This window comes from Orycteropus afer, unplaced genomic scaffold (genome assembly GCF_000298275.1).
Source record: "Orycteropus afer afer isolate SDZICR_OR568_19922 unplaced genomic scaffold, OryAfe1.0 scaffold00007, whole genome shotgun sequence".
Classification (NCBI taxonomy): domain Eukaryota; kingdom Metazoa; phylum Chordata; class Mammalia; order Tubulidentata; family Orycteropodidae; genus Orycteropus; species Orycteropus afer.
The window spans coordinates 26,571,844-26,586,331 of NW_006921594.1; the positions used below are offsets into that span (position 1 = coordinate 26,571,844).

The following is a 14,488-nucleotide window of genomic DNA, read 5'->3' on the forward strand; positions in this document are numbered from 1 at the left end:
CCAAATCAAAATAAAATAAAAAAAAAAAATCTTTCTACATTGAATTACAACATTATTAGTTACATTATTAGTAACTGAGTAGAAACCTTTTTTAAATTTTCTCCTTTTCCTTTACATACTTTATTCTCAGAAAAAATTATGATATAGGCTCACAAATAACAATTACCACAATATTATAGCTAAACACCAGTTTGACAAAACCTGTGACACCCAACAATGAAAACAGCAGTGCACACTTTTAGTGGGTGCAGATAAAACCATGTGATTCAAAGCATCATTGTAACTGGGTAATGATGAAGCTCTGACCGGAGCACATTGTTGTTGTTAGGTGCCGTCAAGTCAGCTCTGACTCATAGCAACCCTATGTACAACAGAACAAAACACTGCCTAGTCCTGCGCCAGCCTCATAGTCCTTACTATACCTGAGCCCACCATTGCAGTCACTGTGTCGATCCATCCTGTCGAGGGCCTTCCCCTCTTTTGCTGACCCTCCACTTTACCAAGCATGATATCCTTCTCCAGAGAATGGTCCCTTCTTACAACATGACACTGCATGGTTTAAAATCAAGAAGGGAGTGCGTCAGGGTTGTATCCTTTCTCCAGACTTATTCAATCTATATGCTGAGCAAATAATCCGAGAAGCTGGACTATATGAAGAAGAAGGTGGAATCAGGATTGGAGGAAAGATCATTAACAACCTGAGATATGCTGATGACACAACTTTGCCTGCTGAAAGTGAGGATGACTTGAAGTATTTACTGAAGAAGATTGAAGAATACAGTCTGCAGTATGGATTACATCTCAATATAAAGAAAATGAAAATCCTCACAACTAGACCTATAAGCAGCATTACGATAAATAGAGAAAAGATTGAAATGGTCAAAGACTTCACATTGCTTGGTTCTACAATCAAGGCCAACGGAAGCAGCAGTGAAGACATCAGACCACGTATGTTGTTGTTATTGTTGTTATGTGCCATCGAGTTGGACCATATATAGCACTGGGCAAATCGGCTACAAAGGACCTCTTTCAAGTGCTGAAGAGCAAAGAAGTCTCCTTGAGGACTAAGGTGTGCTTGACACAGCCATGGTAATTTCAATTGCCTCATATGCATGTGAGAGCTGGACAATGAGTAAGGAAGACTAAAGACGAATTGATGCTTTTGAGTTGTGGTGCTGACAAAGACTGCTGAAAGTACCATGGGCTGCTAAAAGAACTAACGGGTCTGTCCTGGAGAAAGTGCAGCCAGAATGCTCCTTGGAGGCGAGAATGGCCAGGCTTCATCTCCCATACTTTGGTCATGTTGTCAGAAGGGACCAATCCCTGGAGAAGGATGTCAAGCTTAGTAAGATGGAGGGTCAACAAAAGATGGGAAGGCCCTCAATGAGGTGGATTGACATAGTGGCGGCGGCAATGGGCTCAAGTGTAGCAAGAATCATGGAGCTGGCTCAGGACCAGGCAGTGTTTTGTTCTGCTGTGCACAAGGTCACTATGAGTCGGAAATGACTCGATGGCACTTAACAACAACAACAACATACAACATGACCAAAGTAGATAAGATGAAGTCTGGCCATTCTCTCTTCCAAGGAGCATTTTGGCTGCACTTCTTCCAGGACAGATTTGATAGTTCTTCTGGCAGTCCATGGTACTTTCAGTATTCTTCGCCAACACCACAACTCAAAAACATCAACTCTTCTTCAGTTTTCCTTATTCATTTTCCATCTCTCACATGCATATGAGACAATTGAAAACACCATGGCTTAGATTAGGCACACCTTAGTCTTCAAAGACAGAGCACATTAGAAGGTTCAGAAAGTAAATTATTGTAGAGTTTTAGCCTAGAAGGTATATTGATGAAAAATGTTTCTGTTGTTATAACTACCAAACCAAACCAAACTCACTGCCATCAAGTCAGTCCTGACTCACAGGGACGCTTCCTTGGTTTTTAAGGCAGTATCACTATGGAAGTAGATTGCCCAACCTTCCTTCCGAGGAGTGGCTGGTGGGTTTGAACAGCCAGCCTTCTGGTTAGCAGTCAAATGCCTTAGTCACTACACCACCAGAGCTCCTGTTATAACTACAGGGATATGTTTTATATAAAGTAATGAATATCTGTTGAAACATTTCACAAAAATTGTATAGCCAGTCATTTTGGTGTCACGCCCTCTGAGAGTGTCACCTGGCGTGGTCCAAAATCCCCACCCATTCCCCTAGCACCACTACTCAGGGTAGACAGATTGGCAGACACTGTTCTCCCCAATGCACTATCCTAATTCCACCCCATTGCCAATTCCCACCATCCCATGTGGGCTCTATGCATCAGTTTCCCACAAAAACAAAACAAACAACTGGCTATTTAATATTTAAATAAACTATTTAATATTTCATTATCATTTTGTAGGTCATGGATTTCAACCAATTTGAATACCTAATGGATGAAATTGGGAGCTCTGGTGGCACGGTGCCTAAGGTATTTGACTGCTAACGAGAAGGCTGGCGGGTCAAACCCACCAGCCAGTCCTCGGAAGGAAGATTGGGTGACCTACTTCCATAGAGATACCACCTAGAAAACTCAAGGAGTGGTCACTATGATTCCAAACTGCCTTGAAAGCAGTGAGTTTTGGGGTTTTTGTTTTGTTTAATGGATAAAATTAAACTTTTTTTTTGTTTTAAACAGAAATTCATGTTTTCTGTTTATTGAATTAAACAACAAAGATTTATCAAATACAGAAGGTAAATTGAGGAATTACAAATTCATATAATTCATTAAAAATGGTTCTTTTCACATATAATCTAAGACACGGAAGGATCCGACTTGATGGCAGTGAGTTTGGTTTTTGGTTTGAAGAAAAAAAAGTGTGGGGAGAAAGAAGGAAGAAGGAGGGGTAGTGCCAGCAACACAGATGAGTAGTCAAAGAACAAAGTGATAAGAGAAGGGAGAAGAGGTTGAGGTGATAATCCAGGAAGGGCAAGTGCATCACAAAGTAGATTTGAAATAAATAAATAAATGAGAGCATACGGCTGACGTGTGGGGAAGGCTCTCTGGGGGCCCCCCCGACCACTTCACTGCTGTGCAGCACTTTGGAAAAAGAAGGTGAATGGGTAAAGAAAGCCCGGCCTTTATCCTAATGCATGTTTTACTGAAGCAGCCATAAATAGTTGTGGAGGATTCCTTAGCTTCTGTTTCCTTGGTACTCCTTCTCACCCTAGAACTGTTAGACTCTCCTAGGAAAAACACTGTTTGAAATCATTTTGTTTTATCCAATACCCATTCCATAAGCATTTATTGAACTTTTACTAAATGTCAGGAACTGTGCTCAGCACCAAATATCTTACCTGTTTGTCCAGCAGAAAGTGTAACAGAAGGCTTTCTTTCACTTTCAAAACAAACAACACAAGCTGGGCTGATAGCAGTTTATAAGACACTGTTTAGCCAAACCTTAGGCCGTGTGGTCTGTCCTTAATAACATTTGTTCTATTGTGCTTTACAAAACTGGGTCTACAATTACCTTTGTTAGTAACTTCTGTTTATTTTGTGGATTTCCCCTGCTGTCTCTAAGGTGCCAGCTGATAAAACTCCAAGTTTCTTTAAATTATCAACAAAATAATTCTGTAGACACCCAGGAACACAAGGAGCACCAATACTCCTTGCTCCTCAAGTCCTCTACTCCAGTTAAGTCCTGGCTTTGATGAAAATCTATGCATTTAACTAGAAAACTGTGAGAACTGGGGTCTTTTCTTATGTTAACTTGAGATTAATGAGTAGCCTATGATTGCGTTTAAAATTAAAAAGGGAACCTTAGTAGGCTAATTATCTCAGAACCTCTACTGATTCATTGAATAATTTATGAAAGCTTCTTAAAGTAAAATACTCTGTTACATTAATGTACATTATCTCAAGTTGTTCTTCCTGGATTCTGCAAAGAACATATTATCCCATTTTGAAAATAAGAAAATTCTGTCTCAGAAAAGCTAAAATTTGTTCAAGGTCATACATCCTGAGGTAAGATTCAAACTAGATGTGACTTGACCAAAGTTTAGGGTTTTCAAGCTCAAGTCAAACCCACTGCCATTGAATCTATTCTAGGACCTTGTAACTAACTACCCCATAGGGTCTCCAATGCTGTCAGTCTTTACAGAAGTAGACTGCCTCATTTTTCTCCCATGGGCCAGTAGGTGGGTTTGAACCGCCAACCTATTCTGTTTAGCAATCAAGTGCATTAACCACTATGCCGCTAGAGGATACTGAAGTTAGAATGTGAGAGTGTTTTGTAGTACCTGGGCCTAAAATACTTTTCTAGTTTGTCTCGTGCCAAAGCTATGGGCTAAGTAAGTCTTTGATTAGAAAGCAGGGAGGGCTGAGAGTTTAGTTACTTGGAATAGAAATGGGAGTATATTCTTAGCTCCAGAAATCAGGAAGGTCAATGGATTTTGTGTTAGACTGGATTCTCTAGAGAAGCAAAACCAATAAAGCTTGTATATAGAAAGAGAGAAAAGGAAATTTATCTTAGGAAAATGGAGCACACACTTATGGAAGCTTGCAAGTCCCAAGTTCTTGGATCAAACGTCAAGCTGGAAGCTTTTCCTGACTCATGCAGCTGCAGGTGCAGACAAGCTCAAGGTTGGCAGGCAGTACACTGGCTGTTGACTCCAATGAATAATGAATCCAAGATCTCTAAGCTGAATGGTGGATTGTTCGTTTACAGACTGTTGTAGGCAGGGCAACAGAATCCCGATCCACAGAAGTGTGTCTCTTTTCCCAGGATGTCCATAAATATCCTGGAAGCAGGCCACACCCCTGGAGAAACTCCCTTTCAATGAATTGGCTGCTCAAAACATATATATCTGATCCCATCATGGGAACAACCCACATCACAACTGCTTAAACCACACAGAACTGTGGTCCAGCCAAGTTGACACACAGCTCCAACTATCACAGACTTCTTTCTTTTTCTATACCAACATGCCTGATGGGTGAAATTAAATTTGTTTTGTTTTGTTTTGTAGTGGATGGTCATGTTTTCTATTCATGACAAGATCAATGGCCAGCTGGCCATGTGGTGGGCATGTCTTGAATTAAGCATTAGAACTAAGACAGGCTGTAAACTTCTTGAGTAATCAATTACCTTGGCCACTACAAGGGTCATATGAAGGCAGGTTATCAAGTCCACAGAAGTCTCCTTTGTTGTAATCATCACATTCTTTGAGAGAAAATATCCTCTCAGTATCAGAGACTAGCACTTGGTTTACACATTTCATTCCTAATCCAAAAAACTCAAGCCTGTAAAAGATTCAGTCTTGTCTTTATCATCCTTAAGTAAAAGTATAATGCTTGCTTACATCTCAGGAATAACTAATTACATTGATAGCATCTCTTATGCTTCAAATGTTATTGACGTTGTATCATGAAAAATTCCTTTATTAAAACAACCATCATCCTTTGTATAATTTATAAAGTATTTCAAAGAGTCAGCTGTTGTGCTTAAAAAAAAAAAAAAAAAAATGAGGCCCAGTCACTTGAAACCAAGAAAATCATCATTCTTCACCTTTTGGAAAATATTACAAGTGATGTAATTAAAGTTGTGGCTTTTTTTTTTTTTTTTTTTTTTAAACTTTCTGAGATTGAACGTAAAGACCATTTAACCCCGCGGTGGCTATGGATGAAGGGGCATGCATGCATACAAAGTGCAATTTCTAGATTCCTGCAGACTAAATTCCTCTACTAAGCCACAGAAGAGTTCTGCACACAAAGATAAAGGAGTAAATCGTCGGATACTCTCTCATTAAAAGTCTCAGCTATGACTCCAGTAGATATCTTTGAAGAAATAAAAGGGCAAGACTGACTCAGCAGATAGTTAACAATAATTTTCACCAGTAACAACCAATTTGGTGGTTTGGTGCTTTTTGGTGTGGTCATCAAACTGAGATCACCAAGTGACCTCATCCTAAACAGAAAGACAAGAGCTGTCTATGGAGTCCTTTCAGACTAAATGACAAATCTGAGATGGACAGCCTAATAACAATATGGCAGCATGCAGTTTTTGGCAGACTATTTTACATATCTATTAACTGAGAATGACTACAGCTTACATATTATATATACCACATTGTCCTCACCAAACTATTCAAAAATTATTTTGCTCTCATAAATTATTTTTCAGCCCCAAGTTAGCCCAGTCCAAATTTAGCCCCAGTAAATTCCATTTACTGCTTTTCTTCACTTTGACCTTCCCTCACCATATTTCTATACTAGGGAATAACTGTTTTCTGCTATAAAACCCAACATCTAGATAAGAACAGAGTGATTCAGAGGATCATTTAGGGGCTTTTGAATATCTAGATGCACTGCTGCAATGCATAGACAGTACTTATTGTTAGCAAATATAAAAATACAAAACGATCTAAAAAATACAAACTAAACTACCTAAAATCCTTAGATAGACTTCATCTACAGAAGGCATATTCTGTGCAAAACAAGCTCAACAAAACATACTCTATTTCCTTTTCATCTTACCCAGTAGTTTGCATTTTTTAAAAAATATATATGAACTGTTTATTTTTTAATAAATACACCACTTACTTCCTATTGACTTCCTCTGATGGAGTTTTTGGCATGCAGGTTAGTGTTTACCCCTGGGTCCTATTTAACGACTCTATGAATCACACCTTAGGACCAGTTTTTATTTCTTAACCACACAGGGATGTATGAGTAAAGTCACTATTGATAATACCTGGTAACTAGCTAAGGAACCAAAGCTGTATCAAGAAAAACTGGCTTAGTCACTGCCTCTTTATTACTCTGGATATAAAATAAATATTACAGCCTAAAGGGTGAGCACTCAAAATCTTTGTTTAGCATTTTATGCTCTAGAATCCTATCCCAATCTTTCCCTCATAATTAAAATAAAAATTCTAAAATGTGTGGTATAAAGTGAGTATGTGTAAGTCATGAATATATGTACAATTTTCATAACAAAAATTATTGGTTGATATGTCAGGGAAGGATGTCTTGGGGTCCAGCTGCTTCACTGGAAAATGCATTGATGATGTAATTGTCTTGTAGGATATTATTTGTAAATAGAAGTCAAACCTATAAAAGATGGGATTTAGAGTGAACATTATGTATCAGGGTAACTATACATTTTAATGCTACATAATACCAACTTATTCTATCTTCTGTATTAGCATTATCCTAGCACTTAATGACATCTAAACTCGTGCCATTCCCAAGCGTTTTCGCTTTAGGACATGCGTACTTCCAATATTCCAGACGTTTATCAGTCTTCATATACATAATCTTCAGAAAATAGTAATAATATAGGTGCTTTTTTTAGGTTACAAAGTGCTTTTACAGGTGTCATTATTCCAGATGATCTCAAAAACCCAGTTGAGACATACAGAGAAAGCACCATTATTATCTGTTTCCTAAATGAGGAAACTGAGGCTCAGACAATTATCATTACTATAAGTGAAAGGACTGTGGGTGGAGAAGAAAGCCCTCATTTCAAATTCTAAGTTATCTGATCTACTAATTGGTTAAAATGCGCAAATCCAGCCAGACAAATTAATACTCTATTACTGTTCTAAGGAGCTCTGATGGCATGGTGCCTAAGGCATTTGGCTGCTAACCAGAAGGTTGGAAGTTCAAATCTACCAGCCATTCCACGGAAGGAAGATGTGGTAATCTACTTCCGTAAAAGTTTACCACCTTGGAAACTAGGAGTTCTTGTGGTGCAGTGGTTAAGGATTCCGCAGCTAATCAAAAGGCCTACCATCTGAACCCACCAGTCACTCCCTGGGAGAAAGATGAAGCAATCCGCTCCTGTAATGACTGACAGCCTTGGAAACTCTGTGGGGAGTTCCACTCTGTCCTATAGTGTCGCTGTGAGTTGGAATTGAATCGATAGCAGTAAGTTTGGTTTTTATCACTATTCTATATATATGGATATATATTCACTGCTCAAATCTACACTTATAATGCCAATATATTTTAGGAATGATTTTGTTATTATTCATGCTTTTATTTAGCTATTTCTTCACCCAACTTCCTAGACAGCCTTCCTGTGATTAAGAAGCCATTCTCTTTGGCTCTTGTGACTGGATCCTTTCTTTTTCATACTTTGTTGAACACCTTGGGTCAGCCAAGCTACCACAATAAATTTCCAGGGTTTTCCACATGCATTGGGATGCTTCCTTGGCTTTCCTCATTTATTTTTTCTTCTTTGGGTTCCATTAACAAGAAGGTTATTTTTGCCTTCCCAGTAACCTCATTAATGCAGGATGGTGAAAGATAGGGATAGAACAGACAACAACACTGGCGAAGTGGCTGAATCTATCACAGCTATTTTCCCTTCATGTTTTCCTTTTCTTGATTCTGCGATGAGGATCATAGCTATTTTTTTTTTTAAAAGGGAAATCTTTTAAAGCAGAATATCATAGTTTTGCATTAATCGCACCAGTATTACTCTCTTTAGCTGGGGTAAACTTGGCTATAACTCATAACTAATCATACATTTTTAAATAGCTGTATGGCATAAGCATATCTTGACTAAAATCTTGACTAAAATTTTTATAGAGCAGGACAGCATCTTGCCATTTTAACTTTTACTATATTTGTATTTAAGTTGATGCAATTTATTTTGTACCTATAAATTACAAGAAAAGATATATTGTCTCAAAAAGGTAAATCCAGTAGGTTGTCTTAAATCAGCATTTCTACTTCATATCTAGAGTGGCATGGGGTGTTTAGTAAGAAGAGAGAGAAATTCAATATTATCCCACTGTGAGGGACTAAAACGAAAAACCAAACACAATGCCATTGAGTCAATTCTGACTCATAGCAACGCCCATTAGGTTTCCAATGCTGTAAATCTTTACAGAAGGTGACTGCATCATGTCTCCTGCGGAGAGGGTGGAGGGCTGAAACTGCTGACCTTCTGGTTAGCAGCCCGAATGCTTTAACCACTACCCCACCAGAGCATACATGCTCCATATCTGATACTAGCTGTTTAGCTGGTCCCATTCCTTCTTTGCCTTTTCTCCTCTTTAATCCTAATGTTCTTCTCCCCTCAAGCTCTGTTTAAGAACATGCCACCTCCAAAAATAGAAAAGGATGGAGAGAGAGGAAAGGGGAAATTCTTTAAACATATTTTTACATGATTTAACAAATTTTGTATATGACACTGAAACATTCTCTTCTTCTCTTCCTCCTCCTCTTTCTCAGAAAGTGGGCATTAGGTTTGTGGTCTCAGATGTTGTCATGAACTGGGGAGAACATAAGAAAAATGCTTGCTCTTCTTCCATAGGCTATAATACTATGAAAAGAATCCCTGGATTAATTCCTGAATTAATTCAATAGGCGATCCCTAGAGAGCCTACTGTATTTCTCTCCTGGGTGTCAGGTAGCAGTGCAGAGGTGCTACATTAGGTATACTCAGTACATCCTTTTCTGAAGAACCAAGGCCCCTTTTTAATATTAATCATCTAAATTGACCCATGGTGAAAATTCACCATTACTAGTATCATTCAGGGAGCTCTGGTAGCATAGTGGCTAAAGCACTTGACTGCTAACCAGAAGGCTGGCGGTTCAAACCCACCAGCCACTCTTCGGAAAGAAGATGGGGCAATCTACTTCCGTAATGATACTGCCTTGGAAACCCAAGGAGGGGTCGCTATGAGTCGGGTCCGACTCAACAGCACACAACAACAAAGACAACAACAGTCTTTCTATACTTCTAAAGTATCTGTGGAATCCCAGAGTAGAGGAGTAAGTGGGCTGTTCACACTGGATGGTGGGGACCGTGCATCCTGCTGTCACAGTATGTGTGCTTTTCCTTTAATCTAGGCACGTGTAGTGCAACGGACATTTGCTGCTTCAGGTTGCATCTCCAGTGCAATCTTTTAGCTGACTCTGCTGACTAAATTGCACAAGAAGTGCGAATACTCTATTTTCAGGCAACTCTGTACTGTCTTTGTATGGAAGCATTGTCTTATGCATTTTTCAGCAGGTGGCATTAAATCAATGTTGTTGTTGTTGTTGTTGTTGTTGTTTGCCGTCGAATCGGCCCCGACTCATAGCGACCGCTCCTTGGCTTTCCAAGGCAGTATCACTAGGGAAGTAGGATTGCCCAACCTTCCTTCCAAGGAGTGGCTGGTGGGTTTGAACCGCCAGCCTTCTGGTGAGCAGTCAAGTGCCTTAGGCACTATGCTACCAGAGCTCCTATTAAATCAATAATGTAAGGAAATCTTGTGGAAGTATTCAGTCCAGCATATACACAGATACTAGCCAGTCTACTCCTATATCATATGACAAAGCTCACAAATTGAAAAGTAATAATTATTTCTTTGATTAACAGAGATATAGTTATGATGAGCCTGATAACAATATTATGGATAGCATTTACTAGCGTCAGAGAGCTTTGACATGCTCAGGCCAAATTATAATCTCTCTAATAAAATATTAAAATGTGATATATTGGGAAACATATTGATATTAAATTATCAAAGAATAATACCCAATAATGAAGTATAAAAGATTAATACCTGGCATAGTAGAAGGATAACTTGCTAAAACTGGTAGCTTATTTAGTTGTCTACATAAGAAAACAATCCATTTATTATATGCTGGTATCTTCATTTGTCCATATTCTATCAAATCAATTTTTTACATCTTGATGCATTTGGTCATAACTTCCTAGAAATGCATTGTGATACAACCCATGTACATCTTCCCAAACCAAAGGACTTGTGCTAATGCTGGGTACTAGATTTTACATAATTTGCAAGTTTAATATCAATGTGCTTCTTTAAGTGTTATTTACTCAAGAGAATTATAGGAAATCTTCCATTTAAACTAAGAAAATATCTATAGTTTTTTACTACTCTAAAAATAGGCTATTTTCATAGTCAAAGCATAGTTATGATTGTCCAATAAAAATATGAAAAGACCAATGGTGTCATACAAAATTGAGATCTTCCTTTTTGTTTCCCCTTCTGGTAATATTCTAGCTGTATTAAAAAAAAAAAAAAAAAAGCATACTTCTTTTCTTTCTATAGTGGGGGACAATTTAAAAGCTTGCATAATAATAAAAAAAAATAGTCCTTATGTAATCCTCACTATTGAATCTGTTATCTATCTCAATGATTGGTGCTAGTATATACTTCCTTCCTGATAATTTATTCCAATTTTCTTTTAAGTCAGCAAAGCCACTTTCTCAAAGTGTGGGTTTTACTTGTTTGCTGTTTTCTTGCAGCAGGAATCTCCATACCTATTTTATGACTGGCTTGTAATTGGTCTTGATGCAAAATCTATCTTTTGATCATTTATTCATGAGTATGGTACCACTTTACAAAACACATTTTTGCAGAAAAAGAAATTAAATACTCAGATTAATAGCAATAAAAATTAACACCAGAAAGTATAGATAGTGAATACTATCTCATATTTTAATATTTATAAATTAGTTCACAAGGATTATTAAATAAGCTCTATATATTTTTGCCACATATGAAAAATTTCTTAGAATCAATTCAATTAGAAAGCTAATTTATATTAGTTGTTAGTCATTTTAATTGCTTAATGATGACTTTCTTATTATGAGTAAGGAATCATTTTGACTCTCAGGACTTTTCTCCTCCTCTCATCCCCATTATTGAAAAAAAAAAAAAAGCCAAATTGCACCCCCATTTCTAAAGCCCTTTCTCAACATCCCTTTCTCCCATGATGCATAAATTAAGTACCTACTGCTAACTTGGTGCATTCGGTGTCTCAGGTCTGTTTACACTGTTTTCTACCCTTTATGAGCTTCCTTTTTTAATGAGTGAACTTCTCATTAAAAAGCCTAATATTTATAAGACAAAAATACTGTCTCTAAGTTGGCATGTGATTTTACACAATTTCAGACGCAGTAAATGTAACATATTAATTAGGGATACTTAGAATCTTAGGTCAGTTTTGCAATAAAAATTTTCAGGTGCATTTTAAGTGTTTTTGAAGACCATAAACCTATGTTAAATAACTTTTCCCCCATTATTATTATTATTAACAAAAGGATTTGAAAAGGTGACCTACCTTTATGTGACAGGCGTAACCGGGGTTGGATGGTATCAGCTGTGTGAACTCCTATCCAAAGCGCCAGTAAGTAACCCCACAGGAGCAAGGTGATAAAATGCCCAGCAGATGCCATGTTGCCGGTGCTCATCCCACAAACCCTCCGATCTGCACTTTAAGGCGGGTTTGAGTTTTACTTAGGACTTCCCTCCAGGGAGGAGCCCTGGTTGCGCAATGGTTAAAGCACTCGGCTGCTAACCGAAGGCGGGCACCCACCAGCCGCTCTTCCAGAGAAAGATGTGGCAGTCTGCTTCCGTTAAGATTTACAGCCTTGGAAATCCTATGGGGCAGTTCTATTCTGTCCTATAGGGTGGCTTTGAGTCTGAATCCAATTGATAGCAGAGGTTTTGGTCCCTCTAGTTTCAGCTTGCAAGAGGCTTTGTCAGAAATCAATGTGTTGTCATCAGAAAGCACAGTTCCAAAGTGCCAATTGTCAGGCTGTATTTGGATATGTAAAACCTCTTTCCTCTGGACAGTTGTTTATAAGCCGGGAGCAAGAGGGCATTCCAAGGAGTGAATCTTCAGAGCCATGCCCTGTCTGGATCTCTCTTCCGCAACTAAGCGGGTAGATTCAGGAAGAAGCAGATTTTTTTTTTTTTTAGTCACTTTTGCAAGCGGTTCATTCAGAAAAAAAAAAATAAAAGCGAGCACACGCACTGGCTTCCCCTGTGGAGCTCTTCTCTTCTGGCTCGTAGAAGCCTCTCAGAAGTCAGCCTCTTGCACTGACTTGCCAAACAGATAGTTCTAATTCACCTTTCACCTCCTAATTAAAAACAAGAAGTGCCATTCCCTCCAGGAGTTGCAGGATCCACCCAGCAGGGATGCCGTTCTGTCAGCGCGTTGTGTTTACAGGGAAAGTTCAGGCAGGGTTGAGCAGCGTCCTTGCTGTTTCTAGGAAGTATTTTCTAGTCCACGTGCCCTACTCCGATCCTCCAGTTATAACCAGCCTCTCGTTACTCAGCAGCAGGAGAGAAGTCCGCGTTTTGGTGGGGGTGGGGTTGGGGGGGTTGGTCAGGAGGGGAAGTTCCATACAACAAGCTGATTATTTAAGAACTCCTAATGGACAGGAATGGGGTTTCAAGAAGAGCTTTTAAAGGAACGCTCACCAAGATTAATGCTTGAATAAATATAAATTCATTTGAAAAACAATCTGTTCATTACCATCTATACCCAGTTTTTCCAGTGCCTCTGTACAGGTTTCTTTCATGTTTAAGGATTTTTGTATTGATTATATCCTAGACATGTTATTTTCAACTCTTGCATGCAAAGTGCATTTTAAGAGCCTGAAAAAAAATGTCATCTGTGATTGTGTTATAGATGTATTAGAACTAACAGATTATTTTGCTTAGGAAAATTAAAAGCAAATCCTTCTCTCTATAGCAAGTTGGAAATTGCACCCCAAAGCTTAAGAATAATTAAAATTTTGGAAGTAATTTCCCCCTAGTTAAGGTAACTATGGCAAAGTTGAGAACTTCTAACCATCAACCCTGGTAAAGCAGGTATTACAACACTCAAGATTAGAAATACCTTAGCATTCAACTGCTATGCATTTTCAGAGTTTATTTTCCAAGACATCGTGTTTGTGTAAATAAGCCTAACACCATAGGTCAACTTTATCAATCTACTTTCAGTCAATCTCAAAAACTAAACCAAACACTCTGTAGCTGTTGGCATGGAAATGAATAGTATTATTCTAAAATACCAATAAACTTGAATAGATGTTTGATAACGTAATAGTGGAAAGTTAAGTGGTAAGCAAATTATCTCAAATATGATAGCAGCTTTTCCTTATTCTGTGTTTTAAAAGGTAATGGCTTAGGACATGTTTTGAGAATTATGTTTTTTTTTTTAAAAAAAAAAAAAAACTCATGTAATTATAACAAAAAAAAAAAAATTAAAAACGAGCTACCCAGCTATTTTTGCATTATATACAAGCAAATGTAGAGCCAGGCATTCTCTTCTCATTTTCCTAAGCATGATATGTTCTTGCATAAGCAAAGTATATTTAGTAAAATGTAAATGTCACTAGGTATTATAAATAATTAGATTTCCAAGGTCTACAAAAGATAACAAATTCTAAACACTATTTAACAGGAAAGCAACATGAAGTATTTAGAGACTTTTAACCTGGGGTGGTCCCGGTAGGCACTTGCATGTTTTAAAAGCCAGTCTGATGAGCTACAGACTCAAAGGTTGTTCTAAATGTGATATACTGTACCCTCGGAATCCTCTTTCACTTCTAGATTCGAAGTAACTGAAAAGTAAATGATAGCTTTAATATGTGATATGTGTATGTAATAGTAGAATTCTGGGAAGAGTAAATGTGGTACTTGTAACTTTTATCAGATGTATGATTACTCTGATTCAACTGAAATTCTA

General features: G+C 38.0%; 1 protein-coding gene across 1 annotated transcript in view; it reads right to left on the reverse strand.

Annotated features, from left to right (window-relative positions):
- SEMA3E (semaphorin 3E) overlaps positions 1 to 12,185 on the reverse strand; it is a 370,394-nt gene extending 358,209 nt beyond the window's left edge. The window contains exon 1 of the mRNA XM_007944913.2: positions 12,071 to 12,185. Coding sequence (XP_007943104.1) covers positions 12,071 to 12,185 — 115 coding nt within the window. The remainder of the gene's footprint in view (positions 1 to 12,070) is intronic.
- Between the last annotated feature and the right edge of the window lie 2,303 nt (positions 12,186 to 14,488).